This window comes from Chelonia mydas, chromosome 2 (genome assembly GCF_015237465.2).
Source record: "Chelonia mydas isolate rCheMyd1 chromosome 2, rCheMyd1.pri.v2, whole genome shotgun sequence".
Lineage (NCBI taxonomy): Eukaryota > Metazoa > Chordata > Testudines > Cheloniidae > Chelonia > Chelonia mydas.
This window is the reverse complement of record NC_057850.1, coordinates 232313255-232339998: the sequence shown is the minus strand read 5'-3', so window position 1 is coordinate 232339998 and position 26744 is coordinate 232313255. Positions and strand designations below refer to the sequence as shown.

The following is a 26744-nucleotide window of genomic DNA, read 5'->3' as shown; positions in this document are numbered from 1 at the left end:
GCAAGTACTTTTTTCACAATGCATAGTTATCCTGTGGAACTCACTGCCACATATAGCAAGTCCAAGAACTTAGAGGTATTCAAAAGAGGCAGCGGATCATTTACAGTATATGAATAATGAGAAAATCCACAGTTACATTAGTTAGGACAAAAATACAAGTGCTTCAGAGAATATGGCAGCTGGTGGGGGTTAAATAGATTATTCTATAATTGTCCATTATGGGGATTCTAGCATGTTCCTCTATGTTCCTTTGGCACAATGGGACTCTCAACAATAAGAGTAAAGCTCACCCATGCAAGGAAACAGAATTTTCTCTGAGGTGCTCTGAGACTGTAGAATGAACTCCCCCAGGAACGAAGGACCATCACAGATCTCATAGCTTTTTGCTCCAAGGGCAAGGCGCATTTCTTTGACTTGGCCTTCTCTAAATATACACATTGCAATGTTTATTAATACATTTTAAAAAAGACACTACCAAAACAAGACACTCCACTGCACATGTTTCTCCCTCTGGGGAAAAATGAGAGAACAAATGAGACATGACAGATGCACTACTGGAAAGCACTCAGATACTACAATGATAAGCATGGCATAAAACCTGAACAGAATAGAACAGAAAAACATCTGGTCCTGTCCCCCTTTCAGATACAGGATACTAAACTAGATGAACTACTGATCTGATCTGGAATGACAATTCCTATGTTCTTACGCTCCCACAAAAGTGAGCTAAAAGTGTTGTAATCACATAACAAATGCTAGAATCCATAATTTGTAGTGGTTATTAAAAGAGCAAGGGCATACTACCTTTTTAATCAAGACAGAAGCCAATTTCTGCTTTACACATAACCTGAGGACTTCTAGGACTACTTTAAATTCCATTCTAAATAGGTCCTTCCAAAAGGAAAAGGATGACTAATTCTAACTACCCTAATAGCGGAGACAGTAGTAATGACGACTGTCAGAAGTCTACAGAACTAATAGGTTAGAAAATACGCCTGCATTTGCAGATATTTTCACAAACAAGATATATAATTAAAGGAACACTGGAGTGCTTTAAATCTAGCTCTAATTTTGACCATCACCTTGAAAAGTCTTAGTCATAGACAAATCCATGTTTGGTTGGTCTGATCCAATCCACCAATGGTAACTGTCCTGTGCTTCAAGTCCAAAATCTTTACATGCTGTAAATCCACTAGAACCAAATACTTAGTTTATTTAAAATAGCCCATACTACACAAAACTATGTTTTCCCCTATAAAAAGGGGTCTTCATTAGGACAATGGGATATGCTGGAGAGGTGGGATTATTAATGTAGTTTACTGACTATAACAATTTACAGCAAGTCCCTCTGGCTTCATAACAGGCAAAAATAATATTAGCCAAGATGATCCTGAGTAATTTAAGATTTCAGTGGCAACAGGATTTAATTTCACAGGAGGTAAAAAAAATTCCTAAATCTACTACTTTGTAAACTCTTCATGGTATGGACTACATCTTCCTGTGTGCTTGTACAGCACCTAGGGCCCTGATCCTGACTAGGCCTTTGGGCACTACCATAATACAATAAACAAACAGAGGTAATTTCATAGCCACTTATTGAGCGTTCATCTTTCTTTTTTCTTCATGTAGGAAGGTATTCTGTGTCCTGAAGATACACAAATTTAACTCAGTCTTTGCATATCCCCCACAGTGTTAACCTTTACATAGCAGATGTTTATTAAACAGAATATGTATTCTATATTTTTTGTTATATTATTAGCCTTGCAACATATTTTGCAAACAAATATACAATCATTTTAATGACTTTGTAGTCATATATGTTCAGCAAAGGATAGCAACATCGGTGAACAGTTTACTTGCATTCATGCATTCAGGAGTCGAGGACTATGCTGCAAACATAGACACTGAGGAGCAGAAAGGAGAAAAAGATATCCAGTGCTAGGGACAAGAATGCAAGACATTCTCTGATCAAATAGGAGTTAGAGTTCTGCCATCCAAGAGTGGTCTGGACTTAGTGTTAAAAGCCCCTTTAAATGTGACTTGCAGCACTTTGACTAAAGGCTTTTTGGGCACCTTGCACTCACCTCATCCTAGATGAGGGCACCAGCACATGGGTCAGATCCTTGGCACTGTTCTACCTACTCTGCACTATTCCCATTCAAGTGACAGGCCAGGACATGGAACAGAATCACCATTGGTAGTGCAGATGAACAATCTCTTGCTATCTATAGATGAAGGGATAGTCATACTCTTGGATCTCACTGTAGCATTCAATATGGCTGATCATAGACTACTACAACCCAGCCTAAGAGAAGTACCAGAGGCTCAGGCAGAAGCTCTAAAATGGTGTGAAACATTTCTCAAGGGCTACACCCAGAAGGTAGTGATGGGCGTCTGTTCGCCGCCGCCAGAGCCCTCATCTGTGGAATACTATGCAGTTCCCTTCTCTTCCCTTCCTCTTCAATATTTACATACAGCTGCTCAGAGAAATGGAGAGATTTTATGGGCTCAAATGCCAACAATATGCAGAACACTCATAACTCTACCTATTGTTCACAGCCTATAATATCACCACAGTCAGAGACTGTTAGGTAACAAAGATCGGTACATGGATGAGGTAGACTTGGCTGAAACTAAACTCTAGCAAAAAGGAGGTTTTGCTTGTAGACAGAGAAACACTTCAGGGTTTTTTTTTGCCACAGTGCTGTCTGTAGTGGAGGAAGAGATATTCCACAAACCATCAAGGCACTCTGTAGTGTAGTAATCTTTATAGACAACTTTCTGATTCTGGACCGGCACATAGCAAGTCCGGTCTACAGTCAAGTTGATCTGCCCTCTCTGACTGGCTAAAGCTTGTACTTTTTGGGAATAACCTGTCTTGAATCATACCACACTTCCATTATCTCTGAGCTTGATTACATCATGCAGCTTACACTGGGCTTGAAAGCATGAGGCCTGAAAAAAGCTGCAACCAATGCTGAATGCTGCTGCATGCCTCCTCAGTAACCCAGGTTACTGAGAAAATACAATCTGTACTTCTTTAACTTCAAAGCCTCTCTAGAAAACATCAATTGAAGTTTAAATTCTCAGTTGTCAGTTTTAAGGCTATAAAAACTGACATGGTCTGGTTACACGAGGTCTTACCCTCCAGCACCTTGACCACCCACAACAGATCTGCTCCTCAGAAATGATGGCTTTGCGTACTTCAGGAGCGAAGCTCATAGGTGCGAGAAAGAAGATTTTTTGAGGGCTGGCCCAAGAATATAGAATACACTCTGGCAGAAACTAAGAATAACCACAAACCTTATAATCTCCCCATTGAAAAGCAAGGCTCACTTCAACATGGGTTTCCTGGATAGCAACCTACAGCATATTAGTTTTACTTCTACAAAAAAAAAAAAAAAAGAAAAAAAAAAAAGAAAGGCACAAACCAAACCTAACTTTTCCCCTTTGGGGTGAGGAGGGTAGAGGGAAAATGGTGAGAAAACGTCATTTGACTTACATTAGTAAGCCTGCTTATTTTTTAACTTGGAAGGCACTATGATACAAGTGTAAGAACTTAAATCGAAAGGAATACAGAAATAAAAATAGTTTAATAAGCACTGTATCCACTAGATATGAACAGCATCCAGTTATTGAATGTGTGCACATTATGGGTGAAATTCGCCACATACCAGATGCCCTGCACTTAAGCCCTACTTAAATTCTTAATGTGGGGTGTAAATGTTGCATGGGATCTTGAGTGGGCCCTCTTCAGCAGCATGAATTTCACCTTATGTGGTTTTCAGAGCTTGAATACTTTGTTAATTCTATAAGGTCTTTTCAAAATTATCCTCTTAATGTCAAACGCTATTGCACCTTGTTATGGACTGACTATTTGTCAAATGCCATTTTACACCTAATTTGTTTTTGAATTACACAAACACAAAAATGTATCTGAACTAATTTTTTAAATACGTTTGGATTCCTCAAATGTCTGAACTATTTTTTTTAAACACAGAGAAAGATAAAAAGAATCTTGCTCTCATTCTAAGATGCTGATACAGAAATCCAGCAGGAATGGAATTTTTCAGTCACGTTTTAAACACCTGAAAAAAACAGTCAGAAAATGCATATTTTGTTCCTCTTAATTTCCTATATATTTTACTTGGAAATTTATCATACCTTAGTTTAACAACACTATTTTTTTTTACATCAGCAAACTTTACTTTATAACAATTTTTTTTTAAATATAATGTAGGTTTTAGTTTAAACTAAAAGGGGGGAAAAAGAAGACCTTATAGAATCACAACACACACCAATGTTGGAACATTGCCATCAACTTGTATGGGATGCATGTGGTTCACTTGTTGAGACTTGTATTCATGTTTCAGTTAAACCTCTTGAGATATACACCTTATATTTGAGACACCTGTTCTGAAGGTCTTTTAGAACTTCAGTTAGAATTGCTGGAAACGGAAAGAAACTGATCTGATAATGAAATGTAGTTTAAGTATGTTGCACCTACTTTTACATTTTTCTGAACTGATCAATCAGATGAAAACCAAAAAGTACACCCAGTAAAGATATGCAGGATAAATTTCAGTACAGGTTAGTGATGAAAACACAACTTGCTACACATGCTGTACACTGGTATTCTTAACACACACACAAGTGTTTCAGGGATGTTCTCAGTGCTTCACAGTTACCCACCCTATTGTCTTTCCCCTTTAAGACAAACAGCACGTATTCAAGTGCTGTTTCCTTAGACCTATGCTGTACAACCAAGAGCACCAAAGTACTTGTGACTTAACTTTCTTACTAGAAATGTCAAAAATATAAATACACAGCAAATCAAAATGTTGTAATGTACTATATCTTGTGACTTCTCTTCACTATGAGAAGAATGTTTTATAAGAAACTGACTTCTCTTCACTATAAGAAGAATGTTTTAGAGTATGTATATTTTTCAGTACTGAATGTTAAAAACTTTATTTTAGCAAACACACAGTATATGAATTATTTAAATCTACTAGCTGTTCAAACAACTATGAAAGTCTATGTTAGTAAAAATGACTGAAGTAGACACAATCATTTGCTGCATATTTAATGTATTTATAATAGAGACAAAAAATCAAAATATAGTAAAGTTAATAATTGAGCCCAATCCAAAGTCATGGTTTGTACAAATTTATACATATGGAGCTATTTAGAGCCAAGCTTAAAAGCTAAGCCACCTGTCTCTCAAACTCATGCTGGCACGCATACCAGATTTATAGTACAATTTGGTTCAGCTGTTCTATTTTATCAGCTAGATTTGAAAGGCTGCATGGTATATTTTAAATAAGAACAGTAAAAGCAGGTGAAATTACACTGTTAGAGCTCTGAGAAAGCACAGCATGTATGGGATTCTTCCCAAAAGTGAGGGAGCCATGAGGCCCTGTTCCCACCATGACCCAGCCCCTAACCCTCCTTTTTCCCTGGAGGCCCCGCTCTGAGGCCAAGCTGGAGCTGGAGCAGGAAGTCCAGGCTTCTCCACCTGCCTGGGTTTAGGTGGCCTGAGAGCAGCCCCTGGTCCATGTCACCATCCCCCGGGACGCTCCACCTAGGGCAGATGGAAGGTCCGCGGATCCTCACAGTTGCCCACGCAGCTCCTACCCTGATCTGGCTCCGGCTGCCAGCCTGGGGGTGGAGTCTTCGGGACCGAAGAACCACAGCCAGGCCACGGGCTTTCGGGGCCCTCACCCTGGGCAGGTGGAGGGTCAGTGACTCCACAAAGCTGCCTGGGCTCCCCGAGTGGCTCTTACCCCTTGGACCCCCTAGTTCCAGCACTCCTGCCCTGAGTGATTCATGAATGAGGGAACGTTAGGTGTTCCCCCACCTAACTTGTCTGCAGGGCCCGATCCAGTAAGCCTGGAATACTTTCAACATCAGACTAGAAAGAGAGAGAACAAGCATGAAAATGACAATGTAGCCTGATGGTTAGAGCACACACCTGACAGATGGGAGGTCCTGGATTGAGTCCCTCTGCTCCAATGACTTTTTAAAAATATATATCTAGATATATATCTAGGTATATATCTATCTATATCCCTACTGGAACAGTTTCAACAGGAGCCACTGAGGGAGCTGCACATCAGAATATCCTATAGCCCACTGTCTAGCACACTCACAGGAGAGGTGGCAGATCCCTGTTCAAATCTCTTCTCCCACTCAGGTGGAGGGGGGACTTGAACAGGGCATCTCCCACAACACAGGTGAGTATCCTCACCACTGGGTTAAAAGTTATTAGAGAGCTCCTCACCTTCCACCCCAGCTTCTTGCTAAAACAGCATAGGTACCTACCACCAAGAGAAGGTTTTCATCTGAGAATCCCAGGGAGAGGGAGGCACCTGCCTGCAGCCTGGACTTAAGCATCTATCTCTGAGAAAGAGGCAGGGCTTAGCGCCTCCCAATGGCTAGCTTAGGCAAGGAGCCTCCTAGCGTACTGGGTTTTGTGAATCCCATTCTAGAGATGTCTATCTCTCCCCATTCACAAGGAGTCTAAGCACCAAACTCAGGCTTTCTGAATCCCAATAATTTTCTTGGCATCACCATTCCTACGTTTCTTTGTATATCTAGCCCTGACTTTACAAATACACATTAATGATGAAGTGTATTCAAAAAAATTCTATTGAGTGAATGTTTCCAAGTGTAATTTTTCTAATTAGAGCATCATTACCCACACGGAACATACCTTCACCTTCCCAGCAACTGTTTGTACTTCCCGCTTTTTCACTGTTTTCTGGTAATACTGAATGGTCTGTTGGCAAGTCATCTTCTGGCACACTAGCATCACAATCTGCTGCATCTGTTACACTTTCTTCTTCCACAATATGCAATTTGTCTTCATCATCTGAATCTGAATTTGTTTCTACCACATTATTGTAATTGGTAACTGCATGGAGACAAAAAGCAAAAAATAAATCAACAAAAACACTCTTAGTTCAGACTATAACTATGATTTCTTTCGAGGCATCCCTACAGAACATCCAACATGTTTAGTGAGATATTTAGTGTGGGTGATAAGCAGTTACTGTACATTCTTCTTTTGGAAGCTAGTATACACGAGTGGTGCATACAAGCCTACACCACACTATACAACCTCCCAACAGAATTAAGGTTTTGAAACAAACAAACAAAACAAGCCTAGTGGCAGCTTTACAAAGGAAATGTTACACATCATCTTCCCCTATCATTTGGTACCTGGAAAGAGTAAGAGTTTATGTTTGTTCAAACTGGAGGACATATTATAACAGTCTTGTGGAGAAAAGGCTGTATAGTGAACATAAGAACAGCCATACTGGGTCAGACCAAAGGTCCATCTAGCCCATATCCTGTCTTCCAACAGTGGCCAATGCCGGTGCCCCAGAGGGAATGAACAGAACAGGTAATCATCAAGTGATCCATCCCGTCGCCCATTCCCAGCTTCTGACAAACAGAGGCTAGGGACACCATCCCTGTCCATCCTGGCTAATAGGCATTGATGGACCTATCCTCCATGAATTTATCTAGTTCTTTTTTGAATCCTGTTATAGTCTTGGCCTTCACAACATCCTCTGGCAAAGAGCTCCACAGGTTGACAGTGTGTTGTGTGAAAAAATACTTCCTTTTGTTTGTTTTAAATCTGCTGCCTATTAATTTCATTTGGTGACCCCTAGTTCTTGTGTTATGAGAAGGAGTAAATAACACTTCCTTATTTACTTTCTCCACACCAGCCATGATTTTATAGACCTCTATCATATTCCCTTAGTCATCTCCTTTCCAAGCTGAAAAGTCCCAGTCTTATTAATCTGTCCTGATAGGACAGTCGTTCCATACCCCTAATCACTGTTGTTGCCCTTTTCTGAACTTTTTCCAATTCCAATGCATCTTTTTTGAGATGGGTTGACCACATCTGTATGCAGTATTCAAATGTGGGCATACCATGGATTTATATAGAGGCAATATGATATTTTCTATCTTATTATCTATCTCTTTCTTAACGATTCCCAACATTCTGTTTGCTTTTTGACTTCCGCTGCACACTGAGTGCATGTTTTCGGAGAACTATCCAAATGACTCCAAGATCTCTTTCTGGAGTGGTAACAGCTAATTTAGACCCCATCATTTTATATGTGTAGTTGGGATTATGTTTTCCGATGTGCATTACTTTGCATTTATCAACATTGAGTGCTCTATGTATTTCCATCACATGGAGGTAGATATCACTAAAATAGTCCTAAAGATGCAGAGGAGATGTTATAATTTTGAATTGTTATAATTGTTCTATTCAAAAACATTATTTCTTTCTCTTACAACCTGTAGAAACAAATGTTACACATACTGAAATTTTAATATTTTTAAAGTATAAACTATTTACGCTTATATTTTTTGGTGTAAAGTTCTCTGCTACATACTCATGCTGCATATCAATAATCACTGGCAGATTTTCATGTATTGCTATGAAGTGTTTTGACATACCCTGAATGAGAAAGGGGATTTAAAAAAGGCAAATATTTATCAAAGAATAAGCCTACAGATGTTGTTATACCGGCGATACTCCTCCAGAGGTTAAAAGAATCATATCTATGATGTAGTAATCTCACTACTTTAGGACACTTGCACACCTATGCTATTTGCACTGTTAACACTCCAGATGGTAGATTAATTCTCTCATTTGAAATTTTGCCTACTAAAATAAACGGGAGGCTAGATTCCTGCTCTTTTCAATTCCGCTTTTTTTAAAAAAGGTAAATATTCTAACCATTTAAAACAAGCATTTAGGCAAGGAAATAGTTTCACTGCAAATCAGCAAACCACTAGCTCATTTCCTTCCATTTCAGAAGAAAAATGTCCCATGTAAAATATGCACCAGCATGACAAAACAACATTTTTGACTTTAAAATGATCACCACATATTTCATATATGCATAATATTTTCAAAAAATGTAATGTGCAACCACTCCTTCGTGGTTTTAGGTTTTCTATGACAATCCACAAATACACATTCTGGTGTATGTACAATGTGATAATGTTATCATATTAATACCTTGCTATTCTATTGTTACTAACAATTACATTTTATGTATATTAAGTTTTGAAAGATAGTACTAATAAAAGAAAAACAAAAGACTTACATTAAGTTGACAATAAAAACCAAACCAGAATTATTTAATTGTATCTTCCTGACATTTCTCTATCCTGATTTCAGTACGTAAAGAGGGTAATGGCAGTAGGAAGGAATTACATCAGATACTCCTGTTACAATAATTTCATATATTCAGTGGAGCCAAGTTGGATCCTTTTACAGTAATGATATTATTTGGCACATTTACACAAAAACACCACACAACTCTTTAAAGGACTCTCACCTGCAAATCTTTTAACTAGCATTAATTTAACTGCTTAAATATACAGAAAAATATCCCACTCATTCTAATAGTTCATTAGATGACTCTTCATTCGTTAAGAGCTTGAAATTTTATAATAAATTCAGCTTTATCTAAAAATTGGATTGTCCAAATCTTCATATTTGGCCCATTTGATCTGTTGAACCTGAATTACTTCGTCTTCAGTGATCAGTGAATCTAATTATGCAAAGTAGAGTTGCTGTAAGTGTTGAGAAGCACCGGTGTGAAGGACAGCAATAAGCCAGGGTTCAAATGCCTTCCCTGACCTGAACAGCAGTAATTTATGAATTTACATGCCTGAAAACATTGTCTAATTTACATCTAAGTATACAGACATCAAGTACAAGGAGGAGACAGAACAATTACTTTTTTTGTTTTTAGGTGGCAAATCTGAGGAACTGTCCCAGATTGAGGTGTCATTAGCGGTGGTTTTGGAACAAACTGATAAACTAAACAGTAATAAGTCACCAGGACCAGATGGTATTCACCCAAGAGTGCACTTAGGAAGGAAGAATTCCATGCACCACTGCAGGCTGGGGACCGACTGGCTAAGCAGCAGTTCTGCAGAAAAGGACCTGGGGATTACAGTGGATGAGAAGCTGGATATGAGTCAGCAGCGTGCCCTCGTTGCCAAGAAGGCCAATGGTATATTGGGCTGTATTAGTAGGAGCATTGCCAGCAGATCAAGGGAAGTGATTATTCCGCTCTCTTCGGCACTGGTGAGGCCATACCTGGAGTACTGCATCCAGTTTTGGTCCCCCCACTACAGAAGGGATGTGGACAAATTGGAGAGAGTCCAGCGGAGGGCAACAAAAATGATTATGGGGCTGGGGCACATGACTTATGAGGAGAGGCTGAGGGAACTGGGGTTATTTAGTCTGCAGAAGAGAAGAGTGAGGGGGATTTGATAGAAGCCTTCAACTACCTGAAGGCGGATTCCAAAAACGATGGAGCTCAGCTGTTCTCAATGGTGGCAGATGACAGAACAAGGAGCAACGGTCTCAAGTTGCAGTGCGGGAGGTCTAGGTTGGATATTAGGAAACACTATTTCACGAGGAGGGTGGTGAAGCACTGGAATGGGTTACCTAGTGAGGTGGTGGAATCTCCATCCTTAGAGGTTTTTAAGGCTTGGCTTGACAAAGCCTTGGCTGGGATGATTTAGTTGGTGTTGGTCCTGCTTTGAGCAGGGGATTGGACTAGATGACCTACTGAGGTCTCTTCCAACCCTAATATTCTATGATTCTATGAAGAGTTCTGAAGGAACTCAAATGTGAAATTGCAGAACTACTAACTGTAGTCTGTAACCTGTCATTTAAATCAGCTTCTGTACCAAATGACTGGAAGATAGCTAATGTGACGCCAATTTTTAAAAAGGGCTCCAGAGGTAACCTGGGCAATTACAGACCGGTAAGCCTGACTTCAGATCCGGGCAAACTGGTTGAAACTATAGTAAAGAACGAAATTGTCAGACACATAGATGAACATAATTTGCTGGGGAAGAGTCAACATGGTTTTTGTAAAGGGAAATCATGCCTCACCAATCTACTAGAATTCTTTGAGGGGGTATGTGGACAGGGGGGATCCAGTGGATATAGTGTATTTAGATTTTGACCAGGTCCCTAACCAAAGGCTCTTAAGCAAAGTAAGCAGTCATGGGATAAGAGGGAAGGTTCTCCTGTAGATTGGTAACTGGTTAAAAGATAGGAAACAAAGGGTAGGAATAAATGGTCAGTTTTCAGAATGGAGAGAGGTAAATAGTGGTGTCCCTCAGCAGTCTGTACTGGGCCCAGTCCTATTTAATATAGTCATAAATCATCTGAAAAAAGGGGTAAACAGTGAGGTAGCAAGATTTGCAGATGAAACAAAACTACTCAAGACAGTTAAGTCCCAGGCAGACTGCAAAGAGCTACAAAAGGATCTCTAAAAACTGGCTGATTGGGTAACAAAATGGCAGATGAAATTCAATGTTGATAAATGCAAAGTAATGCACATTGGAAAACATAATCCCAACTATACATATAAAATGATGGGGTCTAAATGAGCTGTTACCACTCAAGAAAGGTCTTGGAGACATTGTGGATAGTTCTCTGAAAACATCCACTCAATGTGCAGCAGAAGTCAAAAAAGCAAATGTTGGGAATCATTAAGAAAGGGATAGATAATAAGACAGAAAATATCGTATTGCCTCTATATAAATCCATGGTACGCCCACATTTTGAATACTGCATGCAGATGTGGTCACCCAATCTCAAAAAAGATATACTGGAATTGGAAAAGGTTCAGAAAAGGGCAACACAAATGATTAGGGCTATGGAACGGCTGCCCTATAAGGAGAGATTAATAAGACTGGGACTTTTCAGCTTGGAAAAGAGACAACTCAGGGGGGATATGATTGAGGTCTATAGAATCATGGCTGGTGTGGAGAAAGTAAACAAGGAAGTGTTATTTACTCCTTTTCTTAACACAAGAACTAGGGGCCACCGAATGAAATTAATAGGCAGCAGGTTTAAAACAAACAAAAGGAAGTATTTTTTCACACAACACACAGTCAACTTGTAGAGCTTCTTGCCAGAGGATGTTGTGAAGGCCAAGACTATAACAGGGTTCAAAAAAGAACTAGATAAATTCATGGAGGATAAATCCATATACATCTATTAGCCAGGATGGACAGGGATGGTGTCCCTAGCCTCTGTTTCCCAGAAGCTGGGAATGGGTGACAGGGGACAGCTCACTTACGATTATCTGTTTTGTTCATTCCCTCTGGGACACATGGCACAGGCCACTGTCAGAAGACAGGATACTGGACTAGATGGACCTTTGGTCTGACCCAGTATGGCTGTTTTTATGTACTGTAGTCTGACCTCTATCATCTTCTTGGTCATTTGTTCTACCCATGTTTTAGTCTTCTTTGCAAACATAGAACCAATAATGAGGTAAAAAAAGATACAAACATTTTACAAATATTTTTCTAATTTTACAAATTGAGACCCTGATCCTGCAATTAGGTCTTTACCCCCTTGGAGCTGAACTGAATTTAATGGTGTTCTGCACAGGTGCAGAGGTCTGGTCACATGGTGCCCAACTGAATTTAATCAAACTCCACACAGGTGTATTGGGGTTAGCCCTCATGGAGGTCACTGTGGGATCAGGAGCTAAAAATTCAATCATGATACATAAGAACATTTCTTCCAGAAAATAAAATAAAATGAAAACTCAGGTTGCTGGGGGGTTGTTTTGGTTTTGCTTAGTTATATAATCAGTATATTAACTAGAATCTTTAGAAAAATCAGGGTTAAAGTGGTGTTCAAATATGAAAATGAAAAACAAATGTCTGTAATATACAAGCCGGTTGGAGACATGCACATGTAAGTTTGTGTGTCTAACCCGCACAATAAAAAACTGTAAAAGAAAATGGTCTTGATTACCACTGTTTTTATATTTTAAATATAATGAACTCATAATTCTAGTTATTTTGAAAGCTTCTTATGTTTTCAGTACAATCATGGTTGGATTCAGCACAAACTTAAAATCTTCTCATCCCAACATTTGTGGAATGCTAAAATTAACAAAGATCCATTCTCAGAATCTAAACCAATGACTCTTTCAGTAGATTTTCATTCCACAACTCTCAATGAACCAATATACTAAAATGTGTACGAAACTTTGCTCCAATATTTTAGTCTTCCTCTTGCTCTTCCCCCTCCTGTGACCTTTGGAAGATTGCGGGCACAAGACAAAAGAATATGTTTGAAAAGTGCTCAGCACATTTTGGGTGATATAACAACTAACCAACAAATACATACCAAAAAGAACATTACCGTGACAAAATCAAGCCCTCAAAAATTAGGAAATGTGAGTATAAAGATTGCCTGTGGAATCTTAATTTGGCCCCCTTGCGCGCATGCATTATGATACAGTCTTTAGTTACATGATCACATACAACTTCTTTTTTCCACAGGAGCTCTGCCTCATCCAGGGCACAGGATGGATGGTGCTCAGGGAACAAGTCAGGTTTGTGTAGTGAATCAAGTTGTCTGTAGCATCCCTGCCTCATTTGCTCAAGCTGGAATTGATAGCTGGATTGATAGCTATTCAATATTTCTTTTTATCCTCATCATTCAATCTGTGGTTTCAATGCCTTATTTAATACACATTATCCAAAACCCTGTCCTGAATTCAGAATTATATCTCCACATATGGTGTTCAACACCACAGCATCTGAGTGCTTCACAACCATCAATGAATTTGACTTCACAACATTCCTATGAAGTGAAGTGGTATATTATCCCCTTTTTACAGAAGAGGAAACTGAAGTGCAGAAAGAGTAAGGCCAAAACTGTCAAAAGTATCCACTAATTTTGAATGCCCAATCTGGGATGCCTTGGGCCTTATTTTTTCCAGAGTACTTAGCATTTTATATGTTCAAAGCACAATTTTCATTCATTCTAGTTGCAGTAGTGCTCAGCACATCTTCAGATCAGTCCCCAGAGGTCTCAAGTTGGGCACCCCAACAATAAGGAATATACAGTGTCTAAGGCTGATAAGTCTGATTTAAGCGACAGAGGAAGAGGCAGAATAGAATCTAGTTCTTCAGGGTGACATTCAACTGCCTTAATCCTGGGAGCATCCTCTCTTCCTGCAGTCCCCTGGCTCATTTACTTCACACCTTCCAAGGTCTCCAACAAATGAGGCAGGCGTCTTACTAACAACAATCTCATTCACCTCCAACCCTGATTCATCCCATCCTGCGGAAAAACACAGTATGTGACCATGTAATTAAAGACATTATCATTCTGCATACTCACAAGATGACCAAATTAAGATTGCCTGGGTAAACTTAATACTGGCATTTCCTAATTTTTGAGCGCTGGACTTTGAAATCTTAACATTCTTTCAACATAATTTTTTACAAAAAAATGTAATTTCCTAGATTTTTAGGAAACCAAACTCATAGAAACAAATTCCATCATATGGAACCAAACTGACCACCACATGGGTCACGAGCAGGGTCTTTAGATGTTCAGCACAGACATCTACCACTTGAATTGATGGAATAACTGGTGGTAGTATCAGAAGACACTGCAGGGGGAAGAGAGACACGTGGGTTTTGCCCGTGGGTTTCACAGCTATTTGCAGACAGCAGAAGAATGTTGTGAACTCAGGAATCCAGGCTATTCCAGGTTCTGGAAGGGAGCATTCATTAGTGTTTACAAACCTTTCCAACCCATTCTACCCCAGTCTGCTAGCATGTCTCCCACAGCCTGTCTCCTTGTGTTCCTTGCGTTCCTGTATAGTGAGAGGCAAAAACACCGCAGTGGATCTCTTGCTCTTTCGCCAAAGATGAAAAAAGGAAGCAGCCCTTTGAACTCTGGGGGCAGATCCTGACTTGAGAATTTGGTCAGCTATGTTGCTGGGAACATGTGGCGAGGATTTTACCTTGAACCAAGTCTAGTTTGTTACATTTTAGTTACTGGAAAGCATTTTCTTTTTCTTTCTTTCTCTCGTAACCATTTCTGACTCTAATGCCTTATACATGTACTCATTTAAAATCTCTCTCTTTGTAGTTATACAAACTGTTTTATTCTTTAATTAAAACTAATCCAGTGTTGTGTTTAAACTGAATTGTTTGGTAATTCCAATTAAAGTAGAAAACTGTTGCATATTGAGCCTATACAGGGGCAATGGACCACCCCACACTAGCCAGTAAGGGGTTAATAGAGCCTTAGGGAGGTTGCACGAAAAGCAGCCAATAGGAGAGAGGCTATGAAGAGCAGCCAATCAGGGCCCAGCAGGTCCATAAAGACAGACCCGCAGGGCAGAGCAGGGTGAATAGCTGCCTGGATCTCGAGGAGGGAGGACTGTGTCTGGAGTAGGCTGCAACCCAGTAGCACCTTGGCCAGAACACTGCAGGCGGGAACCTGGGGAGAAGAGAAGGCACTCCGGATGGGCTGCTGAGACTGAGGAGGGTATTGTGGCTGCGGGGAAGTGGCCCAGGGAAATGCAGTGATAGTAGAGGCAAAGGAACACAGTAAGCAACTGCGGTTCAGAGGGCTGTGACCCAAAATAGTGGGTGGGCCTGGGTCCCCCCCACTGCCACTAGGAAGTGGCAGAACAATTTACTGCAGGCGCCACTGGGAAAGTGGTAGGACAATTTACTGCAGTCATCACTGAGGAAGTGGCTGGACTACTGAGAAGTTAAACCTCCCCCAGAAGGGGGGGACGCTGACAGTGACACAACGGGAGGACTGAGCCACAAAGACAACAACAGCTGTTCCTGACACTGTGAGAGGGGTTGCAGGCAGACTGCCGAGAAGGAGTGACGGGGTGCAGACCACAACCAGGGCATCAACCTAATCCCCAGAACAACCAGGAGGAGGCACCAGTCTGGCGGTGAGTGACGCACTCTGTGACAACCTCTAATATCTGAAGTATCCAGGAGAGGAAAATCTGGGACTGGGAGTGTGTTGGGGTCACCCGGAAAAGAGAAACCAAGGCTGGTGGAAACCAGTGTCGACTGGAGGGTTGCTGGCAGGCTGCAGCTATACACAGACACTCAGGGTGTGACCTACACGCTGTTTGTGAGCAATCAAGGTTCCAGTAAGGCCACTGCATCGGCGAATGACCCACTGGCCAAGTGCTGTCGGGGAGACTCGTACTGAAGTCCAGTGGCGAGCCTTGAGTTGCATGTAGGGTTCCCCTTTGGACTCAGAAGAGGAGCCCTCTCTTGGTGACCATGATGGAGCGGAACCCAATTCTGCCACCATGCAGTGCTGGGGGTCTGAGGATGGGCGGAAGACCAGAGATGGTTGGGACACTGAGATCAGGGTTGGCTTCCTTCTAGAGGACGCTGTGGGGGGGTGTCTGGTGCTGGGAAGGAGCCCAACGCCCCTTGTTCTTTCCTGCTTCTGGACACAGGAACTGGAAAGTGTTCTGTGAGACTGGGAAAGAGAGTAGGTCCCTCACCACTTGGAAACCCCCTGTGGTCAACACAAGTCAGACTGCTGGTTCCATGGTGGCTTCCAGGTGTGGGCGGAGGGTCCTGCACCAGACTCAATGCTCTAAGCAGAGTCAACAATGCTATCACGGGCCCAGGAGTGGAAGAGTGGCCCAGGTCTCTCTGCACTGCCTTTCCCCTGCTTGTCTTTCTTCTGCACCAGCAAGCACCCTCTGTCAGTGCGCTGCTTTTTGTGCTTCTTCCTCAGCACCAGGGATGGTGAATGGTGCCGGGAAGAATTCATTGCTGGAGGAGCACTTCACACCGACGCTGAAGTGCTCAACACCAAATTGGAGTGACTCAGCTCTGAGGGTGGCTTCCATAAGGATAGCTTTCAGCCTAATGTCTCTGTCTTTTTTAGTATGGGGTCTCAAGTCCTGACAGATCTGGCACTTGTCCTTCATGTGAGTTTCCCCCAAGCACTTCAAGCAGCTGTAGTGTGGGTCACTCACGGGCATGGGTTTGCCAAAGGAAGCACAGGTTTGAAACCTGGGGACGAGAACATGCCTGGCCCCTGGGGTGAAGGAGTCCATGAATGACAGGAACTATCTTTTACATTAAGTACAGTAATACTAATGACAAAAACTATATACACTAAAGCATGACAACTAAGAACAAAGAGTTAGAAGGGTGTGTGCGGGAGGGGCAAAGCATGCATGCACACCTGTGCATTGCTGAAGCCAGTTCCCTTGGCTCACTGCCTCTCCTCCAGCCTGGAGTGGTACCTGGGCTCCCATGATTTGTGGGGGATGGGATGAGACAGGACGGCTTAATGGGGGACCCCAGCTGCTGCTGTGGTAACCTGAGCACAGAAGCTGCAGTCACCCTGGCACCAGCTGCTGCAGCAATGTGGCTGCTCTGGTGCCTCCCAGTGCTACTGTGGCCACCTTCCTGCTGGGACTGGGGCTGCTGCCGCCAAGGGGAAGCCACATTTTGGGTTCCTGCTTCCCTTCATCATTCCCATAACTCGTTCTCTTCCCCATCCCATCCCCCTTCATCTCCCTCTTCCCACTGCCTCTGCCCCTTCCCACCAGTCCTTTTTCTTCCTCCTTCCCTATCCCCCCTTCCCCACCCTTGGGCACTCACCATTGTACAGGAAATGGGCAGGCATTAGGACCCAGGAGGCGATGGCCTGTTGCTGAGGTAGCAATCCAGAGCAGCAGCTCCATCCTGCTCCCCAGCCCAGCCCAGCCCAGCCGCAAGCTATTGTGCTTGGCCTGCCGGAGGAGAGCTAGCTGTGCAGGGCAGCTCGGCGCTTGCAGAAATTGGGTGCGGAGGGAGTGGCACTCCGTTTTTTGGGAAGGCAATGCCCCCTTCCCCTCCAATCCCACCTAACTACGCCTATACCAAAAACAACTGGGAAGAAAACCTTGCTGAAGCAAGAAGGGTTGTACTAGCAACCGTCATGCCAGTAAGAAGGAACTTAGAGGGTGCGTGACTGGCGGCACCCCTTATACCGGTACATGAGCGCGTGGCTCCAGATGGTGCTAAAGCTGGCTCGACGGATTCTGCTGAGGGAAAAATCTCTGGCAATGGTGCATGTGGCGAGCACATATCTAACGTGGAATGGATATGAACAAGCACTTGAAGAAGAAATAGTTTTCTCAGCCCCAGGGGAAATAGCTTTTTTTATAGAAGAAAAAACTGCAATTAACATGAGTTATGTTTTAAACACTTGATATGTGAGTTTTTACCCTCCAGTAATCTCTTCTGTACCTCACTTTTTGAGGTTCTATCAATTTGCCTCACATCTGTTTTCCGGCCAGTCCCAGACTGATGATTTTTCCTGTTGTATTTTAGGTTTTCTTCACTTGCAATAGTAACCAGTGGCCACATGCTAATATACTTCTAAATCTTACTTCTCAGAGTTATTTTGTTGCTGTTTTTTGTTAAGCATACAGGTTCATGTACATATTACTGTCAATATTCCCATATTTGCAGTGAAAAACAGTAAAAGCCAGTATGATAAATCTGAAACAAGAAGCAAGAGAGTTCTGTATGATTGTTCTGATTTTCTTCAGTTAACATCAGGTTACTATAATGTGGGCTGAATTAATGCATATTAATAATCAAATGCTACAGTCTTTATGGAATATAAATTTTTTTTACTTTATATGCTATACAATTCCAGCATATACTGAATTTTCAAGAATACATGAACTCATTTTTATTTAAGGTTGACCCTTAATTCATTAGAATCTGTATAAGGTTCTCAATAAATACATTACACTAAAAATAGTGTGTGGGGGGTAGCGGGGGAAAACACACCAGGTCATGAGTATGAATCGGATACAAAATATCAGAGAATAAAAGATAATTGGAAGATTTTTACTGTGATGAATGGAATTCATTCTACACCACATATATCAAAACATTTGTTAATGACGATGGTGATGAAGAAATGTGTTCAGTTCAGTCCCATACCTTTGAATTCTCATTGTTTACACAGGAACAAAGTTACATATTTTAAGACTTTAATTTAAGGGAGCTTGTCTGTTCCATTTGACACTGAAATTCATATGTAAGATGAAAGAGTAGTGATAAGGCAGAATCTGAGAAAGAATCAACTTAGGTGTAACTTAACTAGAAAGGACCAGATTTTAGAAACTACATTTGTTCACATAAATGAGCTGACATGCATTTCAAGCAGCCTTGAATTTAATTCTGTTAGCCTTTTGTAAATGAAAATGAAGTATAGCGGGTACGTAACAGACATGTCTGATTTCAGATTAATAATGATATGGATAGGAGAAGAAATTCTGTCAAACTCTTTCAAATAGAGATATTCTGCTTGTCAGAAGGCTGCATATATGAAGAACTAGTTGAATGCTAGTGGGGCAGAGAGGTAGTGTTAGGCCAATAAAAAAAAATCTCTATTAGGTGGGGGAAGCAAATCATCTCATCTTGGTATCTCAGAGCTTACCAGGAAGAAATAATAAAGGCTGTGACTGTGTTACGTTTCATGGAACCCTCCCCTCAATGGTTAGGATCCGCACTAAGGAAAGGGTAGCCAAAATAATGAAAGTTCCCATGACCAATGGAACCCCTGGGTAGTGCTCCCCCAGTGGAGTCATTCTTCTAGGACGAAGGGTGCATTTGGGAGTTTGAGCCAGCTTGGAGAAGCAGAGTGCTGGCATGGCTGGCCCTGCCCTTCTTTTGATCAAGGGGATCAATGTGATTCAAATGAGGGTCCTAAGATCTATTCTGCAGGAAATCAAATGCTATTCCATCCCAAGAAAATGTTGCGGGGAAATCTCCATGAACTTCTTCTCAGAGATATGCCTCTCTGTTAGCCTCTTCCATTGTATTTTACTGTGGGAGGGTGCAATCCTGTCCAAAATGGAGAAATATTCTGCACAGATTGCAATGGCTTCGATCGACTCATGAAGAGAGAGAGCATTCTGAAGAGGAAGAGAATAAGTTGTTTTCAAATACTTTGTGAGTTATTTTCAGTGCTTCACATAGAGATAGAAATCTCAATAGTTCCTAAGATAAGTCAGAGAGATTGAAGACAGCAAACATACAATGCTACCTATACATGTTAAAGTAGTATATATGGTATTTCAGTTAAATATATACCATTTAAATAAGCGTATTATGAAGTTAAGTATTTGCAACTGATTATAACAGAATTTATTTATTAAAAACAGTTACCTACGTACTGTACATTGGGTCAGTCTGACTGTGATTCACTTTCTCCTCGGAAAAGGAAATAAGCAGAACACAGCAATGCTAATAAAGGCAAAATGGTTAAGCTAGTTTTTCTCCACTGATAAACCTTATTAATGGGACATTATTTCAGATATAAAATAATTGTGAGGAGTACAAACGTTCTCTGTAAATGGGGAAAAGGTGACAGGAAAAGAATTTGCACTTGAAGTATGAGTAAGGCATTTAGCTTAAAATATTGTTAGACCAATTTGTAACATTAGTGACACTTTTAAAATATGGGACATGCATGAGAAATAAAAATGTATTTTTAAAACTTTTTTCTCAAAGTATTTAGCTTTTTTCTGTTTCCCCCAAAACAGGTGGCCCATCTTCGTAGTTGCAAACCCATGTAAACAGGACCAAATAGTGGGGCAAGATGCCAGGAAGTAGAAGATGGCAGCTCCAAAGATGATGATCAGCACAGTCAGAGATAATCTGTCATCTGCTGTCCCACCCTCTTCCAGGAGAGGAATCCAGACCTTGGAGAGGTCAGGGAGCTGCTAGAGAAAGGAAGATTGCTGCTGGAACTCTCTGTTGGTTTAGTGGGAAAGAGAGGGAGACAGAACTGGAAGCTGCTGAGTAAGGAAGCCACTAAGCAGGAGCCACTGAACAGGGGCTAAGTGGGAACAGAAAAGCCAAGGAGCCAGAAGAGAATGTGGGGAAAGGAAGCTGAATAAGGTCAGAAAGGGAAAGAGCTCAGCAGGGTAGCCTGAGAGAAAGGTCTGGCTGCTGGGGGAGGGCGGAAGAGAGTTGGATCAATCTTAACCATGTTGTGGATGAAGGGAGCAAGACAGCACATTTGACAAATCACTAAGTAGTTATCACTGTGGATCTTCCAATCTTCCCCCCAAACGTATTAAATTTTTTTCATTAGTATGAAATGTTGGCTGGTAAAAGCCCGTTGAAATAAAGTTATAGATTTGCTGGTAATTATTGGTTATAAACAAAAACTTTATACCACTGCTGGTATTTAATCCCAAACTGACAACTTTCCTTGGATAGCAGCTGTGTTGGTGAGAAGTATGAGTTATCAGAACTCAACTAGTAAGGGCTGAAAAGTATTCCCAGAAAGTGTCTTTATTTAATTATAGGTAGGATTGCCAACTTTCTAATCGCACAAAACCAAACAACCTTGCTCCACCCCGCACCCTGCCCATTCCCTGCAGCCCTGCCCTGCCCCTTCTCTGAGGTCCCACCCCCCGCTCACTCCATTCCCCCTCTCTCCGTCGCTCGCTCTCCCCCACCCTCACTCACTATCACCAGACTGGGGCAAGAGGTTGGAGTATGGGAGGGGGCTCTGGGCTGGGAAAGGGGATTGGGGTGCAGAAGGGGTGAGGTCTCTGGCTGGAGGCTCTCCGTTGGGGCCGGGCTGAGCGTTTGGGGTACAGGAGGGAGAGCAGGCTCTGGAAGGGAGTTAGGGTACTGGAGGGAGTGCGGGCTGTGGGAGGGAGTTAGGTCGTGGGAGGGGGTTCTGACCTGGGGCTGGGGATTGGGGTGCAGGAAGAATTTTGGAGTGTGGGGTCTGGGAGGGAGTTGGGTGCGGGAGGGAGTTCACTGCCCGGCTGGAGCCCGCATACAGCTTACCTCAGGCAGCGCCCAGAAGTGGCCGGCTTGTCTGACTTCTAAGCGGAGAGTCCAGTGGGCTCCGGTGCCACCCACACAGCTCCCATTGGCTGTGGTTCTGGCCAATGGCAGCTGTATAGCCAGAGCTTGGGGTGGGAGCAGCGCACGAAGCCCCCATGGCTGCCCCTGTGCCTAGGAACCAGACATGCCGGCTGCTTCTGGGAGCTGCACAGAGCCTGCCATAGCCCTGTTGAACCACTGACCGGACTTTTAGTAGTCCGGTCAGCAGTGCTGACTTGAGCCATCAGGGTCCCTTTTTGACCAGATTTTCAGGTAGAAAACTGGACACCTGGCAACCCTAATTATAAAGTATGTCAAAAAATCTAACATAGGAGTAGACATGTGAAATAATATTTATTAGTAAACTTGTTTTAAAAATACACATCTTTTTATAAGTCAAAATAAATGACACTTTAGTTATTTTTTGGGGGCGAGGGGGAAGAGCAAAAAATAGGAATAACCTTACAAGGTAATGCATAGCACTTCTTATTACAGGTTAAATATTTCATGACTTAGGAAACCCTAAGGTGCAAAAGCAAAGATCAACTTTGTTTTACCAGCTAATTTTAGACCAATTAGGTAACCATTGACCTGTAACAGGAAGCAACTAGTTTTGGCCACTGCAGGTAAGTAATCACTATACTCCGGAAACCAACAGCCATAAAAGGTACTGTAAGAATATATCATCTGGAACACTTGTGAAGCCTGTCGATTTACAAACTCTAGGCCACACAAGCATACAGTAAAAAAAGTTAATGAAACCCTTCCAAGGCTCTGCAGTATTGCACAGTGCTGAGAAACACATGTGAGCATTCTTAGTCTTGGCTTTAGTCCAGAACTCTTTCACTGACTTATTAAGTTGTAATATTAACATGCATATTATTTAAATACCACTTTAAAATTGTAAATGGAGCAATGTTTCTTTTAAAAGAAAACATTACAATTTAAAACTATCTGTAACTGTGGACTACTAAATAAAAAAGAATTGAAACTATAGTAAAAGCAGGGATGACTTTCTGTGAGAAGTGACATTTGAGCTCCAACATTTTCTCTCAGGCTGTTTGCCATCCCAAACTATGTAGGAAAACTCACCCACTAGCTAGTCAATCAAATTCTAATGTGTCTGCTAAGCATCATCACTAGTGCAGCGAGAGGACAGTGGCATTTAGTCAGAAATAGCACAGATAGGCAAATGAGGTCAAAGTGCAATGAGAAGGCCTGGAAAAAATGAAGGGGATCCTGAACGAATAGAAAACAAGGACCAACAGTATGTGTCAAGAATCCTTCTTAGGGTGCTCAGTTCTAGCACAGGGAACAGTAATCTATTTTCAAAATGGCATACACACACTTTTTATTTTATTACATTCCAATTAAGTTGAAAAACTCAGTTTCCAAAGTGTTTCATAAGGCACCTAGAGAGGTTTTCAAAAATTCTGTAGATTGTAGAAGACCATATACTTCTCTGGGGTCCCCTTCCCCATACCACATTATATTTAGATCTTTTCATCCAGGAGGATTCCAGAACACTTTAACTGACTATTTAAGGCTCTATCACTCAGCACTACAATGTAACTCTCTCTAGAGGGGAATGTGGCATTCATTTTAGGCCAGGTAAACAATACCACAGTTTTGAGGCGGCAGAATGAAAAATAATATCTCTAAAACTACTGAGAAAATGTAACTGCCATAATATAAATATGACCAGGAAACAGGGGTTAGTATCAGTATTCTTATAAAAATACAATTTACCTTTTGAGAGCACAATATAAATGGGTTCAATTTTATACTGTATCTAATCTAAAAGGTAGCACCTACAGCAGCTCATTGCTCAGAATACTTTCCAGATCATTGGGTCAGTAATAATTTTTGCACTATCTGGGACTTTCCATCTAAGCACTAAATCCTGTGTGACTAACGAGATTACAGTCGAAGGTGGTAGTATGATGGTTACTTATTCTATTACCTTAAAAAGACTATATAAAAAGACAAACTTTCAAAAAGAAACTAGCAAGAATTATAAATCTTTTTCCATAACTCACTTATGTCATTAGTAATATTACTACTAAACTATTATTTTAATATATCACTCATTAGTAACATACAGATATTAAAATATGGAACCAGATGAGTTTGTGAATAATATATCATCCTCCTCCACTTCTGGGGTAACAGTTCAAAAATGCATGAAGAGATTTTAAATAAGCTCAATCACTGGGAGCAAAAACACCTTGGTGAAGAAAAGTGCATCTATTTATCAGTTTTCTGTTGGCAGAGAGTCACAAGATACATATGGAATATGCACTAGAAGTTCTCCAGTGCCTCTCAAATCAATCTCCACCCAGAATCACTTCAATTGTCTTCCACACCAGAAGTTGTTCCAATAAAAGATATTACCTCATCACCTTGTCTCTTTCAATTATCTTAACATTTTATGCTACTGCCGATTATAATACCTAGAAACAGAGAACTGTTTATTTCCACTAAAGAAAGACAAGACTAAGCAGGGAGCTTTAATTACTGCTCACCTTTAGAAGGGGTACACAGGGTCAAAGACGTTATTAACAGCAGGAGACCAGAGGGAAACTGAAGAAGTTATCTGTGCTTTACAACTGTGTGGATAAATAGCTGACAGTAATACAAGCTTATTAATGCTTATAATCATGCTTATGAGCATTGTAACAAAAATACTGAATTTGCTTAAAGATAAAATAAATAAAAATACATTTTTAAAAAATAAAATAAAATCACAGCTTCCTGTGTTCAAACAGTTTTTGAATCTCGCTTTTGAACAACAATTAGGAAGAGAATTGAACATTGCCATTTTGGGATTGAATTATTAAAGAGTCATTAAAAATCCCTATCTTTCAAAACAAAAATATCAGAAGCACTCATAAAAAGCACTATTTTTGTCAGAAAGACAGACTTTTAACTATTTGACTAAGCACGTCTGAAGGATTTCCATGTGGGAAGAACAATGTTTTGAAAGGTTTCAGAGGAGCAGCCGTGTTAGTCTGTATCTGCAAAAAGAAAAGGAGTACTTGTGGCACCTTAGAGACTAACAAATTTATTTGAGCATAAACTTTCGTAAGCTACAGCTCACTTCATCGGATGCATGCAGTGGAAAATACAGCGGGGAGATTTATATACACAGAGAACATGAAACAATGGGTGTTACCATACACACTGTAACGAGAGTGATCAGGTAGGTGAGCTATTACCAGCAGGAGAGCGGGGGTGGGGGAGGTGGGGATCTTTTGTAGTGATAATTAAGGTGGGCCATTTCCAGCAGTTGACAAGAACGTCTGAGGAACAGTGGGGGGACATTCTGCAAGCCAAACAACTAATTTGTTGACTCTTATCTTAATACATGGTACAATGATTATTAGGTACGTAGCGTGTGATTTGTTAGTCTTACGCAGAGGTAAAAAATAAGAACCCCCCAATACACTGGTAACCACTTAAAAAAAAAAAAGCCAAATACGTACCCATGCTATGCACTTGTCAAAATGCAAATCCCACCTCAGAAAAATGAGGTAGAACTGAGCAGCATAAATGTTCTAACACTGGTTTAGTAAACAAGAAGCTGTCAACTTCCAGTAACCTATTATTCACACCTCTTTAATCACTGCCAGAGAGTCGATTATAAATAGCCTCATACATCTTTAAATAAGGTCATTCCAAAATGAAACAACAAAGAGGGTAGTAAATATTCCAGTACATAAGCAATTCAAATTCTACAGGATAAAAGAACTGCATTTCTCAAATGTTCAGTTAAAAGAAAGCCAATAAATTCTTTTATTGACTGGTGCAAACAATTGCAAGTATGTACTGTATGTCAGATCAATAAAACAGTGAAATTATGCTACCGTTTTTAGACAGAGCCCTTAAAAGAATTCATACTGTTTATACCTCACTCCAAAGACAATATTTACAAATATTAAATAATACAAAATCAATTAAATGTATAAGCACCACCTGAGTAAGTCCATTAGGCAAAGTTCTTGTATGAGGGTATTCAGAAAAAATGCTCCTCTACATTTATTCAGAAGCAGCAGACAGTTAATTTAAGTAAACTCCTGCTTCATATAAAACCCTCTTTTCTACTTCTATTATTATATTGGGTTTTTTAACCATTCTAGAAATTGAGAGAGACAAGAGAAGAGAGAATGAATACAAACAGGAACGTATAAAAATCTCTTCCCTTTCACAGAGTTGAAAAACAGTTGATCAAAAGGATGTGCCAAAGTAGTCAATATGCAGTAAAAACCAAAGCCAAACAACAAAAACTAGGACGAGAGTAGAAGAGCAGGAATAAGCATATCTGTGCTAGATTTTTGTAATAGATAAAATTAAATCCAGATGTAAAGTTGGTATAATTTAACTAAGAAAAGTTAGGGACAGAGAAAAAGAAAGGAAAGAGAGAGAGAGAAGAGGAAGAAAAATTAAGCAAAAATTTTGCATCTGAGTGACACCATCTTGAAGCATACCAAAATGTTATATAACAACTGCAACAGATTTCAGGCAGCTTTCCTCCTATTAGATTATTATTTCTATTTTTGATTTGTAGAGTACTATTATCATTGTAGCCAAGCACTTATTTAAAAAATATTAAAATAATGAAAGTGAAACTGAGTATATGCATTTTGTTTTGGGCCCTGCAATATACTACTCTTTTCAATATCAAGGGGAAATCAGCCAGAAAAAGTGGGTCCCTTGAATAAGAAAACCCTACTATCATTTCCAGCTTCTGACCCTAAGAACAGGCAGCAAGAGCCTCTCAGAAGTCCATCAACCACCACAGTGGGAAGAGTGATCTTTCAGATCATTAAGAGCTTTATAATTTTCTGCACTTTCAACTGCACCCAGAAGTAAACAAAAATCAGTGCAAAGATTTGTTCACAATTTTTGTGTGTACATACCATCTTACTCTACTCAGAACAGCAGTTGTATTCCACAACAAGTGTAGCCTCCACGTGGATTTCAAGAGTACCCCAAAATAGAGTGCA

At 40.8% G+C, this 26744-nt stretch overlaps 1 protein-coding gene and 1 long non-coding RNA gene across 2 annotated transcripts in view; both read right to left on the bottom strand.

The window, feature by feature from the left end:
* ZEB1 (zinc finger E-box binding homeobox 1) overlaps positions 1-26744 on the bottom strand; it is a 205852-nt gene that overhangs the window by 45973 nt on the left and 133135 nt on the right. The window contains 1 exon segment of the mRNA XM_007064288.4: positions 6716-6916. Coding sequence (XP_007064350.2) covers positions 6716-6916 — 201 coding nt within the window.
* LOC119565420 overlaps positions 18493-26744 on the bottom strand; it is a 140214-nt gene continuing 131962 nt past the window's right edge. The window contains exon 2 of the long non-coding RNA XR_005224072.2: positions 18493-19805. This is a non-coding gene — a long non-coding RNA (uncharacterized LOC119565420). The remainder of the gene's footprint in view (positions 19806-26744) is intronic.